Source organism: Ixodes scapularis, unplaced genomic scaffold (assembly GCF_016920785.2).
Source record: "Ixodes scapularis isolate PalLabHiFi unplaced genomic scaffold, ASM1692078v2 PGA_scaffold2__306_contigs__length_199485367, whole genome shotgun sequence".
NCBI classification, from domain to species: domain Eukaryota; kingdom Metazoa; phylum Arthropoda; class Arachnida; order Ixodida; family Ixodidae; genus Ixodes; species Ixodes scapularis.
The window spans coordinates 184,506,273-184,520,247 of record NW_024609857.1 but is presented as its reverse complement, the minus strand read 5'-3'; the positions used below and the strand labels follow the sequence as shown (position 1 = coordinate 184,520,247).

General features: G+C 44.0%; 1 protein-coding gene across 1 annotated transcript in view; it reads left to right on the top strand.

Annotated features, from left to right (window-relative positions):
- LOC115308388 overlaps positions 1–13,975 on the top strand; it is a 61,313-nt gene that overhangs the window by 31,466 nt on the left and 15,872 nt on the right. Inside the window, exon 8 of the mRNA XM_029966271.3 lies at positions 11,140–11,238. Coding sequence (XP_029822131.3) covers positions 11,140–11,238 — 99 coding nt within the window. The remainder of the gene's footprint in view (positions 1–11,139; positions 11,239–13,975) is intronic.

Below are 13,975 nucleotides of genomic sequence, written 5' to 3'. Positions count from 1 at the left end.
TACGGGGAGGCCCCAATGGGATTTCTAGTGCATCGCCTTAACCACTCGGCCACGACTGCGGGACGAGTAGGAACTCTTGGATGTGGTAGTAACTCAAGAGCTGGGGATGTCATGGATGAAACGTTGCATATAACCGCTCAGCGTCTATACGAGAGACGGTGCTGCGGTCAAATGCGTATATAATCGCGTTAAACTTTGCATGCATTGGCCTAACGTTTATAGACGAGAGGGCGCTGCGGTCAAATGCTCAACTGTGTGTATAAACACCTTCCATACCACACGTTCTCTTTCTGACATGGATGAAAACGAACGAAAAGCTCGGCATGCTGCGGCTTAGCGTCTACGCAGACAAGAACCACCAGAGCTTCGCCCCAACCAACGTCATTCACCACGTGGAGATGCGGTCATTTTTTTTGGAAAGGGGATTGGAGCGCGCCTATCTCAGTACCCTTTGAGTGGGGAGGGGTTGAGGAGGTCCCAGCAAAACTGTAGGATTTCGGGGGTTTGCCCGGGCGTCACGGCCCCCCCCCCCCCGCCCCCCCCCCCCCCCCCCCTGGCTCCGTACCCGCCATCAAACGTTAACACTTTGTTTTCTCTCCAAACAAGGCTGTGTAGTGCCAAATTATGTACCATAATGTTATTGTACATTCAAAGTTCTGGTCAGGCAACTTGAATACAAAAAAAAGCTTTTTTAAAAGCCTGGACACTAACGATATGATTCAGTTTGTTTCTGTTTGACGACTGTATGAATAATTTTGTTTGTTGACGAAAATAGTTCAGATTGAGAGTGCATTGGGTATTTCTGTTTGTAATAAGCATGTGCCGCAAATCATCATTGTAGCACTCGCGGCCACTGCTTACAAAGATGACTCATGTAGGATTTCACTGTCGTGACCAAAGTAATAACAGTATATGTCCATTGAATGTCTTCAGAGACTGGAGAACAATGTACGGTTGCTTCGTTTGTGGAATGTAGCACCAGTGCAACTTCTGCGTGTGATGGCTTGACGGCTACACGTGATGATGACCATGACGAAGACACCAGAGGACACAAATTATCACTGGTTGAGCCTATAGACGACGTCCGTGAGAATTGGGTTAGTGCAGAGTTAACCTATTATGCTTTTGTTTTCATTGCTTCTAGTTTTGTCTTGCATAAGCTTGCAGATGCTGTCACCTGACTCACTGCTTTTACAGAGCAAGGACCGAGCTACTGCTGCGGCAGTAGCAAATATTACCCCAGCCAATGCATGCGACGTTCTGTCACTAGATGCATCGTCCGATGATGTCGAACAAGACATGGAGCCACCTGGATTTTATACACTGAGCCAGACATGCATAAGAGAGCTAACAAAAGGTATTTGCTTAATGTAATTCTAGTTTGTCTTCTAAATATGATTTTGTTGTGTCAGGTAGTCAGACCTGGCGTTGGGGCGTCAACAAAGCTGTGCAAACAGAACAACCAGGTAGGTGGATGTGGTGGCTCAAAAATATTGTTGCTTCTACGAAAAGACTTCATGGCTCAGCTTCTAATGCAATACATATTTGTTGTAAACTTGTTGCATCATGATGTTCATTCTTGACGACCAATCTGTTTTGCCTATTGCAGGCCAAAGCCCCCTGGAGAAGGAGACAAGTATGCCTAAATGTCCACAAGCAGTTGAAGACACGTCAACAAAGGAAGAAGAACACTTGGGACAATTGTGTTCGTCACCTGAAAGTCGCCAAACCCCAGACACTTCGTTATTAGACCTGGACATTATTCCTGGACGTGCGGGACTTGAGGCTGATTCTTCGGACACCAGCGACGAGGAGGAGAACTCCAGTGAATCCGAAGACATGTCCGACGAGCCAGACGTCTTGGACCGAAGCTACAGGCCGGATGATTCCGTCAACTCCGATGATTGGCCTGATTCATCGGACAGCAGTGCTTGCTCTGACGACTCAGTGAACTCGGATGTAACACACGACTATGTTCCGCCTGCATGTTCCCGAAATCATTATGCTAATATAGGACTAAATACGTTTTATTTATTTATTTATTTATTTATTTAATTATTTATTCATTCGTACTGTAGGCAGATGGAGACCGGCACAGGAGTGGAAAAATAATATAATTCATACAAGACTTTGCATGTGCAATGCACAGAAAAGAGCATGATAAAACGGGAAATTAGAAGGGACAGAATAATTATGAAGAAGGCAACAGCGCCAAAGGTACGGAGGATAAGGAATGAGGAACACACAGACCGAGCGCTGTTTCCTTCATCATAACTATGCACAACCAAGTCGCGGAACTTTCCACGGGACAGAATAGCTTGTGAAATGTACTAGATTCTGACTAACGTTTTGTGGTTTGATTTTCTCTTCTGTGTTTGACAGAGAAAAAAACTGCGACAGCTGTTCAGCGGAAGTGGACCCGATCAAGGAAAAAAAGTACCTGGTTAGTGCATCAATACTTATGCAGCTGTTTGGAATTTGCATTCAGTGCCTGTCTCCGACCCGAACGAAGCTCAGGCATCAGGGGACCTATGTTCACGCCGTAATCACGTGGCCACAAGAGTGAGCGGCAGAATCAGGCCCTGGCAAATGGCAAGGCTCTCCTCAACATCCTCCTTCCTGCCGCTGTCACATTTTCTGGGGCCAGTCCTACAAGAGTTCTTGACTGTTGGGCTCAATAGGCGTTGCTGTCCTAAGGAAATCACAGTTCTACAAAGTCCAGGGCTGTTTGGTATTTCCTTCTGCAACAAAAGTACACTGCATACGAAAGTGTTGGCTAGGTGACCATTTTGTCTGGTTGAGACTGAAATTAGGTGTTCCCATATCAAAGGCCTGGAAAGTGGAGCAGACCACACTGCTGGCAGCAATGCACGGCAGGTGACTCCATCTGGCAGGCGATGGCCGCGCCGACTCGCCTGGATACTCAGCCAAGTATGGAACTTACTCTCCGTTGGACACTAATGCGAACAAGATGTGCTTATGACGGACCGGCATGACGGGGTGAACGCGCTTCTGAAGAACGAATATCCCGACACCAGACACCGGTTTGATGCATGGCATGTCGCCGAAGGTAACCTTATTTAAAAAAAAGAAATTAATTATAACACTCCTCACTTCAGAGTAGAACCAAGGATAAAACCACTTTCTAGGAAACAGCATATTGTGGTTTTAATAGGCCTTTTATACGAAAGCAAAATGTGTTGTGGAATTTTAAAAAAAGTGGGCACAAGGATAAAAGGACAGTGACTTTTCCTGACCCACCTTTACTGTGTCTGTTTAGGAATACCCTAGCCGCACCCCTGCGAATCCGTTAGTGTAAATATAGCACATGCTTTATTGTTAAGATTTGTGAGGCATCATTCTAGCGTGGTCCTCTAAGAATATCAAATCTGTTTTTTACAGAACATTTTATAGGTTCTTGTTCACGCTACACGGAGCTCACAGAGTTGTTCATACTGCAGGCATCATGCTGCTGCAATTTTACAGCAGTACCCAATCGGGACCATGTCAAATGTCGGTGCTTTCGGTGTTCCGCAAGCTAGTAGGTTGGTACTGAGGTGGCCATGCATGCACATTTTCTTATTTCTAGGTATCGGGAGCAAGATGGCCATTGCTGGGAAGACTAAATGCAATAACATCTTGAATGCCTGGGTGAAGACAGTGCGGGCACATGTCTACTGGTGTGCCCAGACAAGTGATGACTGTGGTGTACTGGTCCTTTCCAAATGGATGTCGGTCATGAGACACGTAATCAATTTGCACGAGTACCCTAACTCCCTGTACCCTGCGTGCACGCATGCCCCGATTGAACTCCGCAGATGGGTTCAGGAAGGTAAAACGAATTGCTGTTAGGAGCACTCATATCATAATTTCAACCTTTATATCATCTATGGTAAAAGTCATATCTCCTTGTGGGCTGCCTCGATGGCTCACAAAGGTGGAATTACAGAATAACTTGTAACGTCACTTGCAGACATAAAAGAGCAGTTGCGGCTAATTTACAGTCATAAGAAAGGAACTGCTGCGACACGAGGGGAATTCCACAACGTACACAGTGCTAAACTGTTAGTGTGAACACAAGATCGGCGTTTTTTAACAATTTGCTAAAACAAAGAATAGACTAACATGAAATTTGAACACTTAGGTTGGAGCCCCGAATGAGTATTCTCCACCACTAATTATTTTGATAACAGCGATTGAATTCTTTACGAAAAACACAAAGAATCACTTGTTCATGCTACCAGTGTCACGCTGTGTACATTGTCAACAGTTAATATGGTGCTTTTTCTAATTACAGGAACTGAGTCATATATGGCATTGCAAAAGATCGTCACGTCAGCACAGCTTTTGGAAGATCTCCCAAGACTGTCTGGAGATATCCAAACCTACCGACTGCTGATAAGGTTCACCCCCAAATCGACACACTTCTGGTTTAGGGGCGTGGAGGAATGGTAGGCTGGGATTGTTAAATTTGATAGATCAATGCTCATTTGTGCTCTTTGTATTATTGTGAAATATGCTACAGTCATATTAATCTATATCTTTTACCCCAATTTTTTTTTCTTACTTTCGCAGGACTGCCATTGCTGTCATGCATTATAACCAAAATTCCGACCTGAAGCAGGCGACTACCAAGGCCAACAAGAAACGATTTGCCCTCAGATGCCCAAAGTCTAGGAAGAGTGAATCATGGCGACTGCGTCATACGGTAAATGCAAACAAAATTATTGAGACATTGGCTGCAGCTTGAAGATCCCGGTTCTTTGCTTGTTTAGACTATGTCCAGAGGCTGCTCTACTGCTGCTTGGATTTGGTAAAAGCTTCCAGGACGTACCGGGAGGCCGCAGCTGCGAATGGGCACCGCCTGCGTAGGCCCTCTTTGTGCAGTGTTGCCCAAAGACCAAACAAGGAAACTGCAGTCTTGGCCCACAGGTCCCGCTTCCACACTCAGGAAAAGTGGAAGCCAGTGTACGTACCTGAGGGAAATTCCTTTCGGATTTTAACCTCCACACAGCACGGGAGCCTGACGCGGCGGAACCTGCCCAGTCTTCTCCATATCCACCAAACGAACTCCTTGTAGGCGGTGTGCCTGTAGGCGGTGTACCTGTAGTTGGTGTGCCCGTATAGGTTCAGTCTACAACAAAACCAGCTACACTCGTGACCCGGTTTCACACATATAGTCGGTCATAGTTCAAGAATGCGAAAGAAGCTCCGTCTCCAGCACATGCTTGTTGCCTTCAGCTGCGCTTTGCCTCCGTGTAGACACATGTGTTTTCAAGGGGAGAAAGCTCACGCTGAAGGCGGAGCATCTACTGCTTCTTGAACTGTGACCGACTATAGTTTATACACTGTTTGAAGTAGTTTGCAAAAGATATGGCTGTCAGAGGGCAAAAAAAACAATGCTTTGTTCAACAAGGCAGAACGTTGGGCGAGTTAGTTAGGCACCTTCAAAGGTGGAAACAGAGCAACGATAACGAGGGTCAAAGTAATAATACTTTGTTATTTGAAATATGTACGTCTTCAAAAAATTATAAACTGATGTGCAATGTGAACCGTCCTCGAGGCGCAGAACCTATTTTCACTACAGTTCTACCGTTGAATATAGTTGTTTTGTTACTCGTGGGTTTACGTGCTGGTATAGAAGCCAGAAGTTACCAGGACGGGAACTATCCTTCGCAATGCACACCGACTATAATTTACAAACAATTTTAGAAAGTATTTTTTTAGAAATGTGTGGTGTGTTTAATTTTATCTGCCGTAACAGAATTTCTCTAACTTATTTTGATCCCCAGCAGCTGTCTCCAAATATGATGGCTCAAAATATTGCAGCTTCTCATATGCTATGTCCAGAAACCGCACATCCAAACACACAAGTGCAAAAAGTTCGTGGTCTGTGATGCACTTCCCCCCAATTGTTTGTGCAACATTTGGTATTTCACGGCAGCATTGCCCTGACTCCTCTGGGCAGTTTCCACAGGTGAACCTGAAAAGACATTTACCCAAGATTGTAATTCAAAAATTTTAGTAAAAACCCCAGACTGAGGTATTGAGAGGCGACGACAAGGAAGAGAAGGAGAACGTCTCAAACACAGCTAAACCTTTACTTAAACCTAAACCACCGGACCCCATTGTCAGAGGTCCGGTGTCGTGTCGTTTGTGGAGAGAGGTGGTGTGAAGAAGGGTTTCCTTTCCTTCCTTCTTTTTTGCAACCCTATATAAAGGGTCTTGTCCTCAATAAAGGTTTAGCTGTGTTTGATAGGTTCTCCTTCTCTTCCTTTTCGTCGTCTGTCAATACCTCAGTCTCGGGTTTTTCACTAAAATGTTTAATATACACCAGCCCACTTGCACCCTTACGTTCTGCTCATTGTAATTGATTTCATTTTGAAAGTGACGGTACCGCTTTGTATACTCCATCTTACAATTTGTGCGCATGGCTATTAAAGGTACAGGAGCAGGAGTATAGCTCTTCACAGTGATCAGTTTGCACAAGTTCTCGTGCAAGAAAAGCGCAGGGTGAAGTCACACTCTCGCGTCGATTCCTTTCGCTGCGCTGCACACAACTTGTGAGATGAATTGTATGCTTTTATCATCTTGGGTCGTTGCTATTATTAGTTAGCAATATTATTAGTATGTTAGATCTACAGAAGTGTATGCCGATGTGTAAACAGAGAATAGAAATGGAGCTTTTGCGGTAATTCCCACTACTTATTCTCTGACAATCACACAAAAAGAAACTAAAGAAATATTGACATCTGCAAGTATCCTGATTCGCTGATTAGTTTCACCGTACTTGTGACTCCTGACTCTGCTGCTGCTGCCAAGCATGTCGCGCCCTCGCTGGTAACGGAAGGTCAAATAAAGATGGGTCAGGAACGTAGATGGCCCCTTGCCGAAAGCCTCCAAGGTCTGCCTCTAGCGGCAGGCTCTCATCGTCCGACATAGGTACTGAAATCAGGAGCATATGAGTAAACAGGACTTCAATATGCATACTACAAGCCTACTATGCTCCCTTGACGATGACACTAACACATTAAATCTCAGAATATTTACTATCATACAGCGATTTTGTCTTCATTCAATCATTTATTGGTCCCCGAATGTTATGCTAGATTTATTAGTGCTGATTATTGCTGTGTTTGAACCAGGTATTGTACATAGGGTGTTATGCAGTTTTTTTAATTATTTCTGTTATATTTGTGTGTGGATTGTGCGACATGATTTTATTGTATATATATTGCTACGACAAAAAAAAAGGTATCGTGTCAATAAATAAAAGTTGAAAACTTGTTAAATTTGTTGCAGGCTTAAAAAATGTGTTGTCTCCTACATATGCGGAGGTGTGCGTTGGTTCATCCAGATAACACTAACCGATCAGTAGTTAATTACTGGCTAACAAAATATACGTGTCAATAGTACTTTCATGGCCAGAATAATACGGAGCACGGAAAGCCTTTACGCAGTATAAAACTGCTCCATATTATGCTGGCCGCGAGTGCACAATTGCAGAAAAAAATAGAGGTGGTACCATTACACAAGCACAACGGCTTATAAACCACGAAGGAAGCTATTCGAGCTCGACACAAGCACAAAGACGCGTCGATTGTTTCGACGTATTTGTCCTACTTTATACACCGTGTCACACAATATATTCCACGTTGTAGACGCCGTAGGACTCAGACTTTACACGAAGTAGCGTTGAGCGAGCGTCCATTCAACGGGGATATTTCCAAGGTCCGTGATATACGACTGTGAAACGCTTCGTGATAAGAAGTATCACTCGTCACGCAATGTAAGTAATGGTCTCATGGGTGGAACTTTTCCCACGGAAACTCTAGAACTGCAAAATAATCAAGAAAAAGGAGAATGATTAAGATAGATTACAGCCTAGGAGCGTTTTGTGGGTTATCTTAAACGTGATTACTGGTTGCAACAAAACACTCTTGAAGCAACGTTATCTCAAAAACAAACGAAAGTACTACGCTTTGTTCTATTCCGGCGAAAATTGAGCCCGGCACACTCTTCGCAACATATTACGAGTGGTTTACTTAACTTTAACTACTAATGGTTCCAGAACGTAACTTTGAAACGACTGGCCTTTTTCTGCGTCAAAACACGCTGCGCCCGCGGTAGTGCACACGTCGTTGGATAGCAGAGACCGCGGAGCAGTCGACACGACGCTTGCTCCGTCGATCCGTCCGTCCGCCCGGTCGTGTGGTGACGTTCGTACCACGTGGGTCGTCCCAGACTATGACGACGCGGAACCAATGTTGCTCGGCGCAGGCACAGTTTTGTTTTTGATTCGTGATCAGGACTAAAGAAGGATTACGAGAAGTATATTTTCTTTTTTTGGGAAACAAGCGACGTCGAGCCGTTTATACCTTAATGTATAATCACCCATAACCCCAAACTTTTTGGAATTTAGTGGAGTTGTCGTTTAAATAGGAACATGAAGTATTTTTACAGCTTATACACGAACTCATGTTTACAAACGAAGTGGAGCGCCTCGGCACGCCACTGGGACCACGAATGCGCCATTGGGGGCGGGCAGGAAGCGCGCCGTCCCAGCTCTACAAATAATTGGAATGCGATGTTGTTGACGTCGCTGTGAGTTACTGTGATTTTTTTTGCGTTAAAATTGTTGATTCCAAGTTTTCCTGCCAATGCCTGCCCCAGTTATTCGCTTAAGTGAAATTAACGAGGTTCGTTACGCCGCAAAATATTTGCGTGAATATTGTAACGTGCTGCAATTTATTCCGCGTAGACGTTCGCGGAATGGATGCTAAGGCCTGATTCGCATAAGAACCTGATCGCAATGTTCAGTCGCCACGTCGCTCGGGCTACAGAAACGCGTGGTCGGCAGCTACGATGTTCAATGTCGATACTGAAAATCGCAACCAAAATCGAACCATGCGAATCAAGCATAACCTGTCGATGACGACCGCCGAAAGCAATGATGAACGCCCTCTTGCATATACCGTTTACGCCAAACCTACTTGCCGCAAAAAAAAAAAAAAAAAAAAAAAATTAGGCTTAAAGGTTTCTTGAGGTCCGCACCTACTTCTTATTGCCCTTACCACGGGAACTCGTGGTTTAAGGTTCGTTGTCGTTTGAAAGAACAGAACACACTTTGAGCAAGCCGACGAGTTTGAAAGAGCAGACGAAAGTTTAAACGGTCAGGCGGGCGTTTGAAAATGAAGACTCAATGAAACGTAGAGTTTGAGTAGTCTGCACAACTTGACGGCTTTCCTGGGTTCACGTTGGAACAAAAAAATAAATCTGACGACCACAAGTCTCCGTGAAATCAAGTAGATGTGCTTCCCCGCACAGGCAGTCGTGGTGCGATGGTGTTTGATTTATTCCCTTTCACGGCACCTATGCACGTTTTCAGACGAACTTTGAGGCAAAAAAAGACGTGCAAACTGATCTTGACACATTTCGCGGCTCTTCTGGTGCAGCCCCAGCCGCGGTATATTGACGAGAAGGCATATTTTCTTGTTTGTTTCGAAGTAAAACAGGAATTCCCGTCCGGCATAGGGACTTCCGCCCACACCCCAAGCCGTAAGTGCGCCCGAAGCGGTATTACCGCGGCAGGACGTAACAAAGCTTAAGTTGGTGTATACAGGGTGTGCGCAGGTAAACAAAAACAAATTATGGCCGAATTTTTGGGGGAGGGGGGGGGAGGGATGGATTTCTTCCGCTTGGCTCCTGTTTTCACTTGTCTTTGAGGACCCTCAGTGACAAGTGCATGGATTAGACTTCTCACCGATGAGGGCTAATTGCGGCACCTTATGTGATTTACTTATACGGGATCGACATCTCTCCCTGCTCCCTTGGATGAAAAGAAGGAACATTTGTTCCCCGAGGAATCGAGAAATCTGCCGGAGGTATCGTGGGTGCATATTCAGGAAAACCTATTTTACTAGCCTGGTTCATACACCTGAGAGAGACTTAAAGCATACGAATTACTAAACGCGTTTGAATACTTCGTAAAACCAATGCATCGGCGATGGGCACATAACTCCTCCGAACACCAAAGATACGCCCCGCGCTTCGCCCCAGGGGTCGCCCAGCCGGCCATTGGTTTTAGCAATCTTCCGAAAGGTTTAATTAAGCTGTCTTTAGCGCGACGCGAATCTTTGTAATGCATAATTTGTTTTTGTGTTTTGACATCCTTGCTTTGAATATCAAAAGTTTCTTTTTTTGCATTCCCACGCACATTGCATATGTGCGTCCCTTGATGGCTCATCGTTGTACGTAGATCGTTGGTTCAGACGCCATGGTGCCGGCGCCGCATTCTCATGCCTGTCGCGTTGCGCCATCTGTTTGCAGCTCTTCGAATCAGAAAAATGCCGTCAGCAGAGGCAGTCGTCCTGCGATCACCCAGGCTCGTTCGCGTCGGTGGCGTCCCTCGTATCTAGATAATCGAAATAACTTCCGTTGCAACATCTTGTTCGTGCCGGTATGCATCGGCAACCTAAAAGCACGACACTTGGGGAATTTAGAGAGCATAGCTTTTACCCAATCACTTGCTAGTGAAACAAGAGTCGTCATGCACCCACACAAATACAAGGTAAACGTACGGGAACCGAAAGTGTTTCTCTCTTCCTATCAAGGTAGCCGGAAGTGACATGCAGTCCCTGCATAGTGTGTTTTTATATAATTGCCCGCTGTAGAAAGAGAGGAGCCCAATACATGTTCAACATAAATGGGCGGATATGTTTTGAAATAGTGTAAAAATTAAAACTGCTTCGGTCAATATGTGGGCAATCCAAAGTAAAGTTGCTACTGTAAAAAGTAATGCAATTCACTTTTGGATCATATTTTTCGTAATGATGCACTTGATTTACTTTAAGAACCACACCGCTTAAGTGGTGTAGATTGGAGGTCCAGTTTCTGTGTTAAGCATTCCTGTTTTCTTAATTGCTTGCTATATATTTTTTTTGCTGCCTTGTTTATGTTTCCTAGATATGTTTCGCCAAGGTTAATGGGCGTAAAATAATGTACAAGTAACGCACCAAGTCTTCCGCTCTAAGATCAGTTCTATGATTTGTGCGTTTGTTTAATGCTGCTACTAAGGTACAGTAGTATATAGAAAATTTGAGACGAAGAGCTTGGAATTTACCTAATATGTCTCTAAAGTTTCAGTTAAGCAGCACTCACCTTGGTGAAATCTACATGATGCAGTCTGCTGCTTACATCATGGGAGCTGTTCTTTCTGCGATTTTCTGTAACATTCAGGTGATTGCAACCTTATGTATTTCTTTTTTTCATCCAAGAAGACATTCAATATGAAGTGACTTCAAGCTGAGATAAAGCGCAACTAGCGGCATCTATGCGACTGGTGGGCAGCTGATGAAATTCGCCCGGCCCATGAATCGATCTCCACGCCTCTCTAAGGGTAGCGAAGCGCTTTGCCAACTGAGCTAAGCGGGTTGTAGCCGTCAGTAGATTAAACGGATGTTAACAATCAATATCAGTATTAAACGCCAAAATTATTAGCAACTATGAACCGTCGTTTGCTGTAATTATCGCTAAACTAGTGTGTGGAGCACTCCAATCTTCTTAAAGAAGTCCCCATAATGATGTCCTGTGCCATTTTGGGGACTTCTGCGGAGGCCCGAATGCCCTGTGCGATTGTTTCAGCACCATGCTCCCCGGTCGTCCAGAGGGCGCGAGTTTCTCTTCATATCAGTAGGAAGTCAATTATGCTTGAAGACATCTTCTCCGCTTTGCAGATTTTTGATGAATCATTATCATTTAAGTATGTTCCAAAGGAACGCATAATGCACCACGTGATATTTTTTATTCGAGGTAGAATTATTGCCAAAAATCTATAAAAGACACACTAATACGGTTTGTGCGTATGTTATACGGCCAGGAGGACATTATGTGGGTGGCTAATCTTTGGAATAAGTCGACTAATTCATTAAAATATGTTAATTATTTTTATTAGGAATATGGTTTCATTTAGAAACTCAGTGAACGTTATCAAAGACCACTAAATCAACTCTTTTTAGAGCGACTTGAAGCTTGTGGTAAACTCGTGGGCGCACCAAATTTACCGCTCGTGCAGCAGGCGCAAAAGTAGCAGTGTCGGAACGCGATGATGAACTAATCATCCGCGTTCCGCCACTGATAGCTTTGCGCCGGCTTCACGAGTGGTAAGTTTGGAACGCCCCCGAGTTTCCCTCGAGCTTCAAGTCGTTCTAAAGAAAGTTGATTTAGTGGTTTTCGATGACGCTCTCAAAGTTTTTACTAGGCACCATATTTCTATTTTCACTAATTAAAAAGGTAATTAACGAATTCGAATTAATTATCCTACTTATCGCAAGATTAGCCACCCACATGGTGTCCCCGTCGCCTTATAACTCACCTGCACAAACCATAATAGTGCGCCTTTTACGGATATCTTGTAATAAATCTGTTCCGAATAAAGATATCGCCCGGTATAAAAAAAAAAGCAAAATATGCGGACGCATGTGCGAAAGAAGCAATTATCGATAACATGTTCATCTTCTTTCCTTAAGTAGCCATATAAAGTTTCCTCGAATGATAACAACGTTTTGGGGTAAATTTTCATGGACCGTTTTCCCCTTTCAGCTACGCTAGCTTCAACGAAGTTGCGGCTGTTACGAATTGGTGCAACTAACCATACCTGTATATTTATGAATTTCCTAGAGGCTGCCGCAGAGCGTTGAGAGAAGACGAAAACGTTCTACGAAAACTGCTTGATAAAATCTTTCCCGTGTGCCTAATTTACAGCTGGACGCGCAAAAGCCTATTGCCATTTCTGAAGGTAAAAACAAAAGTAGCGAAAGACGAGACCCTGGTGGCGTGACGGATAGGGAAATTGACTTGCGCGGTGATTTACTATTTATCCGTGTCCAGTGTTTGTATCGCGTAACTGGTAACGGCGTTACAGGTAACGCGTGAATTTTTCCTCGGTAACGTAGTAACGTGCTTGTTACGTCTTCAAATGAGTGACGGGTAACGTTCGTAGGCTAGTTATTTTGAGTAACGGGTAACTTAGCTATGTGACTCGTCACCTCTTCCCAATAAATAAAACAAAATGCACTTAATTTTTTTGTTTGTCTATCTAAGGTGTTTTTTTCTTTGGCATTCAGGCGGATCCATAAGAAAGATGAATAAATTATGTTATGTTTCTGCATCCACGGTGAGCGACTGTAAGGTCAAACACACTTGGCAAGCATTGTAAAATTCGAATTCTAAGCGTACATACCATTTCACAAAGAGGTTTCGTTTTAGGAAATTTATGCTGGTGAAATATTACTAACGAAAGGAAAAAGGTCGCGTCAATTTGCTATGTCCAATACCGGAACATCGTCCTCTGCACACTGATTTGCGAGCTTGTTGTTACGAGGTGGTCATCGTTAATATATTTGTTTGAAATTGCTGCTTATCGCGATTGTCTAGTTCGTCGCCAGCCCCTTCTCTGGCGTTCTCTTCGTTTCAGTATTCAGCAAACAACGCGGGAGCCAGATCACAAACCAGTATGCAGACGAAAAACTTGCTGGGACTTAGCTAGGATTTGCACAGTCACCGTTTCCGGTTTATTCCTAATATTTCACCGCCTATGACTTCAGCACTCAGAAATGGATAGATAGCAATAACCGTTACCGAGTTTGCTTGCCCATTTTAAGTTATGTAGGTTTCGAAAACAAATTTTACGAGGCATGCTAAACGTGCTGGTCGTTACGGCAGCTCCCTGTATGTAATGCTTCATGAAATGTGGCACTTATGCGTACCTGTAACTTGAAAACAAAAGAAACGTTCGTTACTTTTTATCGTTAACGGTAACACGTTCCTTTTAGGTTAAGTTGAACTGGCTTGGTTACGAGTTGGGTTTATTTCAAACAAGGAGAAACGTTTTTCCTTACCCTTTTATCTGTGACACCTACAGAACTTTTGGTGTCTTGCCATTCGATGACCGCGTTTTTTAACAGGCGCTGATTGG